Raw genomic sequence first — 14,755 nt, 5'->3', positions numbered from 1 at the left:
GTCAAAGCTATGGTTTTTCCAGTGGTCGTGTATGGATGTGAGAGTCAGAGCATAGAGAAGGCTGAACACTGAAGAACTGATGCTTTTAAACTGTGATGTTGGAGAAAACTCTTGAGAGTCCCTTGGACTGCAAGGAGATCCAACCAGTCTAAATCCTGAATATTCTTTGGAAGGACTGATGCTAAAGCTCCAATACTTTGGCCACCTGATGCAAAGAGTTGACTCATAGAAAAGACCCTGATGCTGGGAAAGATTGAAGGCAGGAGGAGAAGGGGACAACAGAGGACGAGATGGTTGGATGGGATCACTGATTCAATGGACATGAGTTTGAACAAGCTCAGGGAGATGGTGAAGGATAGGGAAGCCTGGCATTGCTGCAGTCCATGGGGTCACAAAAAGTTAGATGTGACTGATCGACTGAACAGTAACAACAACACTCTCTCTTATAGAATTTGATGTCACTATCCATAATTGAGAGTGAAAGTGAAATTGAAGCCACTCAGTCATGTCCGACTCTTTGAGACCCCATAAACTATAGCCCACCAGGCTTCTCCATCCATGGGATTCTACAGGCAAGAATAATGGAGTGGGTTGCCATTTCCTTCTCCAGGGGATCTTCCCGACCCAGGGATCGAACCAAAGTCTGCCGCATTGCAGGCATACGTTTTAACCTCTGAGCCACCAAGGAAGCCACCCAGAAACATAATTAGCCCTCGCCTGTTTATTATCTTCATCTCCAGTTCATGTTTTTCTATTTATTTTCCATGATTAAAAGAGAAAAGCAAAGATACATACATACATAAAATGTCACCTAAATGTTCAAAAAATTCAGGGTCAGTTAAGAAAATAAGATATCAGAAGTAGTTAAAGTCTGTGAGTGTTTTTAAATATTTAAACTGACAAATAATGATACTCTGTCTAGAAACAAATGCTAAATCATATAGAAATAAATACATAGGTCTCACTGGAGGTAAGGATACAAGCAACTGCAGTCAAATTCTCTTTTCTGTCCCTGTCACTTAGAATAATGCCAAACCAGGTAATATCTGATTTTTTTTTCGTTACACCTTTACTATTTTCAGGATTTATTCTATGCTGACCTTTGTCTGGAGACCCTGAGATCCATATGGTAGAAGTCAGATTTATGTACATACAAAGAAAGTTTAATTTCAATCCTGTCTACAGAAAGAGAGTGAGATGCTCAAGGACTTCCCTGGTGGGGCTCAGTGGTAAAGAATCCACCTGCCAATAAAAGAGACATGGGTTTGATTCCTGGTTCAGAAAGATTCCCTAGAGGAGGAAATGGCAACTCACTTTAGCATTTTTACATTGGAAATCCCATAGACAGAGGAGCCTGGTGGGCTACAGTCCATGGGGTCACAAAGAGTCGCACACGACTCAGCAACTAAACAACAATCCATCTACTGCCTTGGAACTCAATATGATGGCTGACTCACACAAGCTCACACAGTAAGGACAAGTGTCTTCTTTGGGGAGCAAAATTTTAAGTTTGCATGCCTTCTCTTTACAGTGCAAAGCCTCACTTGGTACCAATAGTCTTCTGTTTACTATCCCTAAGACAGTGCTGAGTTTTCCAAATTGCACTCATCTCACACGCTAGTAAAGTAATGCTCAAAATTCTCCAAGCCAGGCTTCAGCAATACGTGAACTGTCAACTTCCTGATGTTCAAGCTGGTTTTCGAAAAGGCAGAGGAACCAGAGATCAAATTGCCAACATCCTCTGGATCATCAAAAAGCAAGAGAGTTCCAGAAAAACATCTATTTCTGCTTTATTGACTATGCCAAAGCCTTTGACTGTGTGGAGCACAATAAACTGTGGAAAATTCTGAAAGAGATGGGAATAGCAGACCACCTGACCTGCCTCTTGAGAAACCTATATGCAGGTCAGGAAGCAACAGTTAGAACCGGACATGAAACAACAGACTGGTTCCAAATAGGAAAAGGAGTATGTCAAGGCTGTATATTGTCACCCTGCTTATTTAACTTCTATGCAGAGTACATCATGAGAAACGCTGGGCTGGAAGAAGCACAAGTTGGAATCAAGATTGCCAGGAGAAATATCAATAAGCTCAGATATGCAGATGACACCACCCTTATGGCAGAAAGTGAAGAGGAACTAAAAAGCCTCTTGATGAAAGTCAAAGTGGAGAGTGAAAAAGTTGGCTTAAAGCTCAACATTCAGAAAACGAAGATCGTGGCATCTGGTCCCATCACTTCATGGGAAATAGATGGGGAAACAGTGACAGATTTTATTTTTCTGAGCTCCAAAATCACTGCAGATGGTGATTGCAGCCATGAAATTAAAAGACGCTTACTCCTTGGAAGAAAAGTTATGACCAACCTAGATAACATATTGAAAAGCTGAGGCATTACTTTGCCAACAAAGGTCCATCTAGTCAAGGCTATGGTTTTTCCAGTGGTCATGTATGGATGTGAGATTTGGACTGTGAAGAAAGCTGAGCACCAAAGAATTGATGTTTTTGAACTGTGGTGTTGGAGAAGGCTCTTGAGAGTCCCTTGGACTGCAGGAGATCCAACCCATCCATTCTGAAGGAGATCAGCCCTGGGATTTCTTTGTAGGGAATGATGCTGAAGCTGAAACTCCAGTACTTTGGCCATGTCATGCAAAGAGTAGACTCATTGGAAAAGACTCTGATGCTGGGAGGGATTGGGGGCAGGAGGAGAAGGGGACGACCGAGCATGAGATGGCTGGATGGTATCACGGACTCGATGGAGGTGAGTCTGAGTGAACTCTGGGAGTTGGTGATGGACAGGGAGGCCTGACATGCTGCTATTCACGGGGTCACAAAGAGTCAGATATGACTGAGCGACTGAACTGAACTGAACTGAAGACAGTGCTGAATGCTCAAATTAATGTGTTTTCTCCCAGTCTCAGAGTTGGATCAGCTTTCTGCACAAACTCTGCAGCCATCTGCTAAGGCTTGCCTCCAGTGCCTACACAAAGCTGGCCACTGGCTAGAGAAGTGTGTGGCTGAGACATGCAGAACCCCTGGAATACCCATGGACCCTTTGAGGGATCTTCAGATAAGGCATCCTCAGTGACTCAAGGCCAGGCTTCCTATGGGACTCCAGAACTTAGTAGTAGGATCCTTGTCTCTCTGATGCACTTCAAGAGCCCTGGCTGCTGTTCTCCCAGCCTTTTCCTACCCACTAGTCATGCTACAGCCCTCAGTATTCTAAAAGAAGTGGGTCTCTTTGGCAGCATCCCACACTGCCCAGCAAGCTGGGCACTCACTCCCTTGTCTCACTTTTCCCCATGGGAGAAGTCACAGACCAAGAATATCTCTCTTGGCACGAACTGGGCCACCATGGGGGAGAGGTGACACAAGTAAAGTGAAACTGTTCTTTGACCTTTGTCAATGCCTCCATCCCCAGGATCTCTGGATTCCTGGAGTTCCATAAAGAAAGTCTCAAAAATACCATTATTGGGGGAAAGAGGGTGGAAAACGTCTACTTCACCAGTTCGATGACTTCACATTCTGTTTACACATTATTTTTCTGATATGCTTCAGTTCTTTGTGCATGTTTTCCTTTACCCTCAAACTGTCTGCGAGACAGCAAAATAGACACAGATGTGTAGAACGGTCTTTTGGACTCTGTGGGAGAGGGAGAAGGTGGGATGATTTGGGAGAATGGCATTGAAACATGTATATCATATAAAGAATGAATCGCCAGTCCAGGTTCGATGCAGGATACAGGATGCTTGGGGCTGGTGCACTTGGATGACCCAGAGGGATGGTATGGGGAGGGAGGTGGGACGGGGGTTCAGGATTGGGAACACATGTACACCCGTGGCAGATTCATGTTGAAGTATGGCAAAACCAATACAATATTGTAAAGTAATTAGCCTCCAATTAAAATAAATAAATTTAAATTTAAAAAGTTGTAATGATCACTTTTAAACGTATTTTCTACAAACTGTGAGAATGTATTAGAAAGTTTAAATGTTTTTATTTATCATTTCTTAGCTCTCATACTCTTCTAAGTTTTTAAATAATTTATAATTTTGGCTATTTTGTATCTACCAGTTAATCTGTTCAAGAAAGAATATTAACTTAATTTCATCTGCATATAATAACACCCTTATTTTTAATCTATCATAGTTTATATATATATATATATATATAGCAATTTCACATATTTGTATGTAATGTCTTCTATTAGCTTGTTTTTTTAAGACATAATAAACTGGGGCCAATTTCAGGATCCTCTCAGAGTCATAAGTAGGTAAAAGTTTCCTTTATCCTCCTCTGTATAACTTCAGACATTTTATAATTCAGTTCAGTTCAGTTCAGTCTCTCAGTCATGTCTGACTCTTTGTGACCTAATGAACCACAGCACACCAGGCCTCCTTGTCCATCACCAACTCCTGGAGTCCACCCAAATCTATGTCCATTGAGTCAGTGATGCCATCCAACCATCTCATCTTCTGTCATCCCCTTCTCCTCCTGCCCTCAATCTTTCCCAGCATCAGGATCTTTTCCAATGAGTCAGCTCTTCACGTGAGGTGGCCAAAGTATTGGAGTTACAACTTTACATCAGTCCTTCCAATGAACACTGAGGACTGATCTCCTTTAGGATGGACTGGTTGGATCTCCTTGCAGTCCAAGGGACTCTCAAGAGTCTTCTCCAACACCACAGTTCAAAAGTATCAATTCTTTGATGCTCAGCTTTCTTTATAGTCCAACTCTCACATTTTATAATTACTCTCCATAAAACCCATGTTCGTTGTAAAATGTTGTTTAAATGTCCCTAAAAACTTGTTCTGCTATCCTCTTTACACAAGATATTCACAGCATTACTCAATAAAATGTTTTGTGGACAAATAACTTGGGATATTCTGGAAGAAATCTAATGAAAACAGGCATTGCCTTTACCATACCAGTGTACTTTGTGGATTTCTAAGGAGTGTATATGCTGAGTTTCTCAAACTTATTTGACCAGGTAAACTTTTGAAAAGTGTTGGAAATGCTGGCCAAAGTAAATGTGTTACTCCCAAGTATTCTATTGGAGTCTCCTGTCCTATTCGCATGCCTCAATTTGTGACACATGTACATGTATTCCACTTCTGAGGTCTTGATGATTCTACAGTGATTATTTAAACATGAAAGTAATGGTGATAATTGCATGGAAATCATGACTCTATACATACACTGGGCTTCCCTGGTGACTCAGACAGTAAAGCATCTACATGCAATGTGGGAGACATGAGTTTGACCCCTGGGTTGAAAAGACACATACAGTGTGCTGAGAGTGAGAACTTCATTTTCACTTTTCTAAGATTTTATTTTAGCATGTACATTGGAGTCTATAAGTCTTCAAGACTGAAGATCTCTGTGATCAGAAGTAGTTCTTTCCACATAGTTTTCCTATGAGACCTTTATTCTTGGCCACTATTGGGCTTGGTATTAATTGTCCTATTAGGAATATAGAGTCTCTAAGGTTCCATTCTAGACTTGATATCAATTCCTGCTATAGTAACAAACTTTAGTTTATTCTGGCTCCAGAAATAAACACTACCACTTCAGCTTGGTCTTGGATTTAGAGATACATATTTAGAACCTTGTGGTTTGGAAAGCTCATGGATAAGCATCACTTTCCTGGCTTATTTAACTAGTTAGAAGAGTGAAGGACAAACTTTTCAGAGGTGAGGAAATAATGAGAACCACATATTTTCTCTTGCTTATTTACATATTCTACAAGTTATCTATATAAAGACAAAATAATAATTACTTTCTACAATCACTCATGTCAGTCTTCCTCAGGCCACCCTGGCCAATAATAATTCTCCCAGCTTCCATGTCCATTGTCTATAACGTGTTTTCATTTCTGAACATCATTTTAAACTTACTAGTTTAGAAGGGAGCTCAATTTGAAGTAAGCTGTTTGTGCAAATCCTTTAATTTTGAAGAATGTACATTTAGGATGGGTAAATGCAAAACAGAAAACAAAGAAAGTGTGCTTTCTCTACATTTGGAAGAATTTCCTTCTCACTCTTAGCTTTCGTAAATTATTTCCACTAATACAGTTTGTTAAGGTATTGAAGATATGAACTCTTCTGATAAAGTCATACATTTGGATTCATACATATATGTGTTTATGTTGTGTTTGTATGTATGTGTTTCTCTCCCCTTAGTCTTGGAATCATTTTATTTTTTCAAGAGTGGCAGAGAATTGAAGAGACCCTATTCATATTTAAATGTATGCAGTTTAAAATGTGGGATGCAGTACACTGTGATGCTCATGTATCCTATTTTCCTAGGGACAAGTTGCATGAATGGCATTGGGTTAATGAGTGAGTTAAATATATATGGACATCATCACTGTATCAGAAGAAAAACTTGGAGATTTTATCTATCTACCTATCGATCATAAGAAAACCCCTTAAGGTTTCTGGGAAGTATATTTCAGAGCTTTACATTTTTAAAAATGAGTCTTCTGATATTGCTGCTGATGACATTAAAATTCACTGACTAAATAATAGGGGAGTTGGTGCAGCAGTTGAATAACATGGGTCCTTTGAAATCGATACTTGGTTTTTAAATTAAAATTATTATATGTAGCTAAATTGATTTATGTTTAAATATATGTTTTAGACATGTTTTTTGCTAGTTCAGGGGAAGAGAGGTTTACTAGAATTAGCAAAGTTATTAGTTTATTCAAAACATATTTGTTTGGTTTTGACTATGTTAAAAAAAGACCTGTATGCTAAGGATAATACAAAAGATATTTAAGATAGATATCTTAGCCCATTAAGAGGTTACTTTCCATTTTATAACACTTGGCATGCTTAATGAAAAAGGTCCTTATGCATATTGACACAGTGTTACGAAGTAATTCAGGATTTCAGAAGACAAGTATATTGTACAGTAAGGATGCAAGTGCATCTTAGATGTTGATATAGAGATGAACATTAACAGGTTAAATAGAGTTTGTCAAGGGTGAAAGATGTGGGTTGAAAGACATTCAAAGCAGGAGACTTGGAGTTAGCAAACAGTTTCAGTACATTATAACTTTATAGAAACAGAGAGATTGATTTGGCCAGAACAAGTTCTAAATGATGGGACATAATTCTGAAAGCAGAAAGGGAAACTGAAATTGTAGAGAGCCTTAAAGTTAATTTTACATTCTAAGGAATAGAGGTTGTATCTTGATAAATATCCCATTGTTGTATGATTCTGACAATCATGTACAGGATAGCAGAAAGTGAAGAGGAGCTAAAAAGCCTCTTGATGAAAGTGAAAGAGGAGAGTGAAAAAGTTGGCTTAAAGCTCAACATTCAGAAAACGAAGATCATGGCATCCGGTCCCATCACTTCATGGGAAATAGATGGGGAAACAGTGGAAACAGTGTCAGACTTTATTTTTCTGGGCTCCAAAATCACCGCAGATGGTGACTGCAGCCATGATATTAAAAGACGCTTACTCCTTGGAAGAAAAGTTATGACCAACCCAGATAGCATATTCAAAAGCAGGGACATTACTTTGCCGACTGAGGTCCGTCTAGTCAAGGCTATGGTTTTTCCAGTGGTCATGTATGGATGTGAGAGTTTGACTGTGAAGAAGGCTGAGCGCAGAAGAATTGATGCTTTTGAATTGTGGTGTTGGAGAAGACTCTTGAGAGTCCCTTGGATTGCAAGGAGATCCAACCAGTCCATTCTGAAGGAGATCAACCCTGGAATTTCTTTGGAAGGAATGATGCTAAAGCTGAAACTCCAGTACTTTGGCCACTCATGTGAAGAGTTGACTCACTGGAAAAGACTCTGCTGCTGGGAGGGATTGGGGACAGGAGGAGAAGGGGACAACCGAGGATGAGATGGCTGGATGGCATCACGGACTCGATGGACGTGAGTCTGAGTGAACTCCAGGAGATGGTGATGAACAGGGAGGCCTGGCGTGCTGCGATTCATGGGGTCACAAAGAGTCAGACACGACTGAGCGACTGAACGAACTGAACTGAACTGAAAATGTGTTGCCATCTCTGATGATATGAATTAAAAAGTCTTCTTAGAAAATTAAATGAAATAAGAATATATTGGCTAAAATGCATGAATGTAATCATCACATTCAAACTTGTATTTGGGTAGTTATGTTATCCAAATGATGAATACAATTGATAGAATACAGCAAAGTAAACAATTTTTTGTCAGGGAAATTACTGAAGGTTTCCAATTATAGCAGAACAAAAGAGCCTCTTGATGAAAGGTAAAGAGGAGAGTGAAAAAGCTGGCTTAAAAGTCAACATTCAAAAAACTAAGATCATGGCATCTGGTCACGTCACTTAATGGCAAATAGATGGGGAAAAAATGGAGACAGTGACAGACTTTTTTTTGGGAGGGGGACTCCAAAATCACTGCAAATGGTGACTGTACCATGAAATTAAAAGATGCTTGCTCCTTGGAAGAAAAGTTATGACCAACCTAGACAGCATATTACAAAGCAGAGACATTACTTTACCAACAAAGGCCCATCTAGTCAAAGGTATAGTTTTTCCAGTAGTCATGTATGGATGTGAGAGTTGGACTATAAAGAAAGCTGAGCACCAAAGAATTGATGCTTTTGAACTGTGGTGTTGGAGAAGACTCTTGGGAGTCCTTTGGACTGCAAGGAGATCCAACCAGTCCATCCTAGGGAAATCAACCCTGTATATTCATTGGAAGGACTGATGCTGAAGCTGAAACTCCAATATTCTGGCCACCTGATGTGAAGAATCAACTCATTTGAAAAGACCCTGATGCTGGGAAAGACTGAAGGTAGATGGAGAAGGGGACAACAAGGGTGAGATGGTTGGATGGTATCACTGACACAATGGACATGAGTTTGCGTAAGCTCTGGGAGTTGGCGATGGACAGGGAGACTTGGTATGTTGCAGTCCATGGGATCACAGTCGGACATGACTGAGCAACTGAACAGAACTGAGGTATGTCCAAGCTGGATGACTTAAGAAGAAGATGTGTGACAAATAATCAAAAGTAGAATTGAATCATGTTTGACATTCTTATCCATTCAGCTTTTTAAAAATCATCAACAGAGATATGTATATCTAGTATTTTCTCTACAAAACTTTTTCAGCTTTCATGCTTCTCTGTAGATGACATGCAATTTTTCAAGAAATAAACCTGTGACCCATTATTGACACTTCCTTCTCCCTTTCCACATCCAGAGTCTCAAGTTTGTCTAGACTTAGTCTGTAGAGTCTGTCTAAAAATATAAATCTTCCCTGCTATCACCAAGCCATCTGTTTCCTGAAGTATTGCAACAGCCTCCTAACCAATTCCCTTGTTCATTCACTACTTGTCAATCCATTCTGCAATCTGAGGCCAGCTTATTTTTAAGCACAAACAATATGAGCACAAAAGAATGGATGCTTTTGAATTGCAGTGCTGCAGAAGACTCTTGAGAGTCCCTTGGACAGCAAGGAGATCAAACCCGTCAGTCCTAAAGGAAATCAACTTCAAATAGTCACTGGAAGGACTGATGCTGAAGCTCCAATACTTTGGCCACCTGATGCAAAGAGCCCACTCATTGGAAAAGACTCTGATGCTGGGAAAGATTGAAGGTGAGAGGAGAAGGGGGTGTCAGAGGATGAGATACTTGGATGACATCACCAACTCAATGGACATGAATCTGAGCAAGCTCCAGGAGATAGTGATGAACAGGAAAGCCTGGCATCCTGCAGTTCATGAGGTCATAAAGAATCGGACATAACTTAGCAAATGATCAAAGACAACATGTCGGTTATTGACTCCCTCCTGACATTCATTACCCCTTGACCTGTTTATAAATCCCTCAAAGGCTAACCTTTAAGGTGCTTTGGATAAATACAAATCTCAAACACTTCTCTTGATTATTTTGTTTGCTTATTTTGCAGTCTAACCATAAGACACTTTGCCCATAATTTTCCTTATTCAGTGATATTTCTCAGATATTTCTCAGCTCCTCAATGCTTTTTTGGTTTAAAGCCTTAACAAGCTACTTCCTCTGCTGAAAATAGTCCTTCCTTATCTTATCCACTAGTAAGCTCTTATTCGCTCTCTACTTCACTTGCCAAAAAAGGCTGTCATTTTAAAAATGTACTGCATCTTTATCTCCTTTCCAAAAATGGTGGGTTTTGTCTCTTATCATCAAATTCTTCAGCAGCAAGTCAGCAGTTACTATGAAATGAAAGTGTCACGAAGTTAGTGACATATCACCAAGGAATCAAACAGACTTGATATTCTGCTACTATATAATACAAAGTTATAGAAAGAAAAATTCATAATATTCCAAAAAGTTTTATGAAATAAATGAAATTTTTGAGAAGCTTTGGGTCCTTTAATCAATATAAAAATAAAATATCTGATTAAAAACAAAATGTTTTTAATGAGGAGCTAAACATTTACTTGCAACTTACAACAATGCTTCTCTCTGAAGACTCTGTAACACCATTTAAACTAGACTACCCATTTTTTTCATTATGAAAAAAAACTGAGAGAAAACTATTTATATAGATGGTATCTAATAACTAATTAAAGCTCTATGATGATTAGGTTTTTCACATTACCCTTAGCATGACTTTGAGAATTGCATGTGTTACTGTAGAGTATGGAAATAATTATATAAGTTTTTTCAAAAAATATTCTTATTGTTATTTTTATTATTGACAACTGATAGAATGTCAACAAAGATGTTTTTTGATTGGATAACATCTCCTTATTTTCTTTAACTTACAAGCTTACAGGATATTATTGGGAATAAGAGGGTGGATTTATAAGAAAAAATGAAACACTTTGGAGAACAGAGCAATAATTAATGATTAATCATTTCTTATATGGTCCACTTTATATCATCATATGTTTAATACTTTTCTGTAAGCTCTTGCACACTTTTAATTTCCTCCTAGAGCCAAATGGTTCTCTTTTCCCCCAAATGGCACACCCCTCTTATCTCACCTTCAGGATCAGTTTTTCCCAACTGTATTTCTGATCTTAACTGTTTCTCACTATCTGACTTCTATATTTTCACATGTGCCTCTCTCCTTTTCAAGAGCAGGGTGATGACGACGATTAATGAGAGTTTGGCAGGGGATTTCATACTGGTGGGCTTCTCCGACCACCCGCAGCTTGAGAAGATCCTCTTTGCAGTTGTGTTAATCTCCTATCTCCTGACACTGGTTGGCAACACAGCAATCATCTTGATCTCTTATCTGGATCCCATGCTCCACACACCCATGTATTATTTTCTTACCCATCTCTCCTTTGCTGACCTCTGCCTTACCACTAGCATCGCTCCCCAACTGCTATGGAACCTCCGTGGTCCATACAAGACCATCAGTCCTACAGGCTGTGCCATTCAACTCTATGTATCCCTGGCGCTGGGATCCACTGAATGTGTTCTCCTAGCTGTCATGGCGTTTGATCGCTATGCTGCTGTTTGTCGGCCACTCCATTATGCCACAGTTATGCACTCACGACTTTGCCAGTCTCTGGTAGGAATGGCATGGTTGAGTGGAGTGGGCAACACCCTAATTCAGAGCACCATCACCCTTCGGCTGCCCCGCTGTGGGAACCGCAGGATTTACCACTTCATCTGTGAAGTGCCTGCCATGGTCAAGTTGGCCTGTGTAAACATTCATGCCAATGAGGTGCAGCTCTTCATGGCTTCCTTGGTGCTTCTCCTCCTCCCTCTGACACTTATCTTGATCTCATATGGATGCATTGCTCAAGCAGTAATGAGGATCAGGTCAGCTCAAGCCTGGCGAAAAGCCCTTGGCACTTGTGGGTCCCACCTCTTGGTAGTAACACTCTTCTATGGAACCATCACAGCTGTCTATATCCAGCCCAAGAGCTCTTATGCCCACAGTCAAGGAAAGTTCATAACCCTTTTGTATACCGTTGTGACTCCCACCCTTAACCCTCTCATTTACACTCTGAGAAATAAAGATGTAAAGGGGGCTTTAAAGAAGCTGGTACAGAAAGATAGAGCACAGCAGAGTGAGAAACTCTGATGAGGTAGAAGTATAGACATGGCCTGACTAAGGCTGAGGTGCTGAAGGAAAGATGTACCAGAAGGCATTATCTGGAGACAGCTTCACATAGATGCTGCAAAGCCAAACCTGCAAGACTTTCTAGAGAATCCATAAGTCTGAAATTGCTTTCTTTCATTTCCTTCCCTAAAGTACTAGAGGATAAACTGTCTAAACAGACATCTTTATTATCTGTCAGTCAATAAATTACAAGCATGACTTACTATTTCTAAAATCTCTGTGGCTAATTTTCTTCCCTCTCTGCCCCCCCTTTTTTTTAGGTAAGTCTTGGCTTTGCCTTGTTAAATGAAATCAATCTATTGGTTGGTTCCTTTGTATAAATCCTGGAGAAGGAAATGGCAACCCACTCCAGTATTCTTGCCTGGAGAATTCCATGGATGGAGGAGCTTGGTGGGCTACAGTCCATATGGTTGCAAAGAGTCGGACACCACTGAGCGCCTTCACTTTCACTTTCACTTTCACTTTGTATAAATAAACAGTGTGATGCTCACTAGATAGGTGTTTTTAAACCTAATAGTTTTACTACTACTTCTTTAGCAGCTTATTTCTGGTGGTCTGCTGCAGTATTGCCCATCTGGATCCCACCCTTGGACCAGTAGAAATCTGTGTAGCTTGGAAATCCACCTTATCTGCACTGACTCTGCAACTCACTGTCCCTTGGCCATCCTGTTTAATTTTTTGTTTGTTTCTCACTCTTACAGTCTAATTTGAGTCATTGTCAGGTTAGCTTTTCCTTGATATTTTCATTGTCCATAGAAATTGTGTCCACACTGGTGCCAAGAATGTGAATTTTGAGTTTTCATTTTGCATTTAGATGATTAAATGATTTCTATCAAGTGACAGATTATAGGATCCAGTCCTTGCCATGGGAAAAGTGACAGGGCATTTAAATCTAATTCATTTCATTTCATTTCATTTCATGAGTGAGTGAGTGTGTGTGTGTTTGAGGGTACCAGTAATTCTAGCAGTTGTATTTCCATATATGGGAGATATAAGGTTGAGAGGTTTTTAGTCCTTTGTCTTTCTGAGATTTGGAGGAATCCTCTCTGTGTGTTTTGTTTGCCCCAGTATGAGTGTTCCTATATCTTAACAGTTAGAATCTTCTTTCATCCTCCCAACACTCACATTTTTTAAATATATATTCGTTGTCAGTTCAGTAATTGTCAGTGTCTGCAAAAATGAAGTTTGTATATCTTGATATGCCACCCTCTCTTACATGTATGTTTTTTTAAAAAATTTTACTTTACAATACTGTATTGGTTTTGCCATACATCAACATGAATCCGCCACGGGTATACATGTGTTCCCAATCCTGAACCCCCACCTCCCACCTCCCTCCCCATACCATCTCTCTGGGTCATCCCAGTGCACCAGCCCCAAGCATCCTGCATCCTGCATCGAACCTAGACTGGTGATTCGTTTCTTATATAATATTATACATGTTTCAATGCCATTCTCCCAAATCATCCCACCTCTCCCTTTCCCACAGAGTCCAAAAGACTGTTCTATACATCTGGGTCTCTTTTGCTGTCTCGCATACAGGGCATTTTTGGCTTTGTGTGTAATGTGCTCAGTTGTGTCTGATTCTTTGCAGCCCCATGGACTATAGCCCACCAGCCTCCTCTGCCCACGGAATTCTCCAGGCAACAACACTGAAGTAGGTGCCATTTCCTACTACAGAAGTTCTTCCTGACCTAGAATTGAACCTGGGTCTCCTAAGTCTCTTGCATTTTTGGCTTTAGTAAAGTTTTGTACTTAAAAGTCTTAAACTAAAAGGAAACTGAATCCCTCACTTCTCACATTTGGATTTCTTTGATTGGTTTGCCAAAACTTTCAAATGATTAGATTATGTGATATCAGTGTTCTTTCAAGATTCTTTAAATAGGCTGAGTAAAGCGGAGAGAAAAAAGTTATGCTGTTGCAAATCAGACAAAATGATTCAGAAAAATGAGGGTTTCCTGCAGCAGTATCAATCAAGATTTAACATTCTCAAAACCATAAACAAATTAGTCTTTTAATGGAAAACTAAGGGAAACTAATGCCATTATTAAAGGACATGGATTCTGAGAAAAGAGAATGTCCTGTCAAATTCAAAAGGGAGTCATAATACTACTAAGATTTCTCACCAACGAGGCCTCTTGAGAGATATAATGATATTTAATTACATGTCTTTATTTCTTTTTTCTTTACTATGTAGCAGTGCTCTGTTTCTACTTTAAATCATTTTCTACTACATTTACTTACCTAGTATTTATGAATTGATAAAATTTTCAATTTTCATAAATATATTTTTAGGTAAACAAATCAGTATTTCTTTTCTTCATGAAGAGGGAGATAGTTAATTAAAATATATATTTTTTTAATGCCATGGTGTTATGGCTGATTTACAAAGATAAGCTACGTGCTATATCAACCTAAAGCAAAAGATACTTAGACTTCTAAGATCATGTATCATTTTGCTTTAAATTATGGACTGACTTTTTAGAAGTTTTTTTTGCTCAAATTGTAACTCCACGTTAAAAAATATTTTCTGAATCTAATTAATGGTTTTTATTATTGGCTACATGATAAAATAAAACAATCAAGTTGCATTATTTTTGAACGATTTTAAAGTCTTTAAATGTGATACATAATTATGTATGGAAAACATATATAATTATCATTACTTAAGTTTATTCTTTTGAAATGT

At 39.2% G+C, this 14,755-nt stretch overlaps 1 protein-coding gene across 1 annotated transcript; it reads left to right on the top strand.

The window, feature by feature from the left end:
• Positions 11,077–12,027, top strand: LOC102172353 (olfactory receptor 2G3-like). Its single transcript, XM_005701984.2, has one exon. The coding sequence runs from the start codon at positions 11,077–11,079 to the stop codon at positions 12,025–12,027; it is 951 nt and encodes a 316-aa protein (XP_005702041.2).

This window comes from Capra hircus, chromosome 23, assembly GCF_001704415.2.
Source record: "Capra hircus breed San Clemente chromosome 23, ASM170441v1, whole genome shotgun sequence".
In the NCBI taxonomy this organism is placed as follows: Eukaryota; Metazoa; Chordata; class Mammalia; order Artiodactyla; family Bovidae; genus Capra; species Capra hircus.
This window is presented reverse-complemented; position numbering and strand designations above follow the sequence as displayed.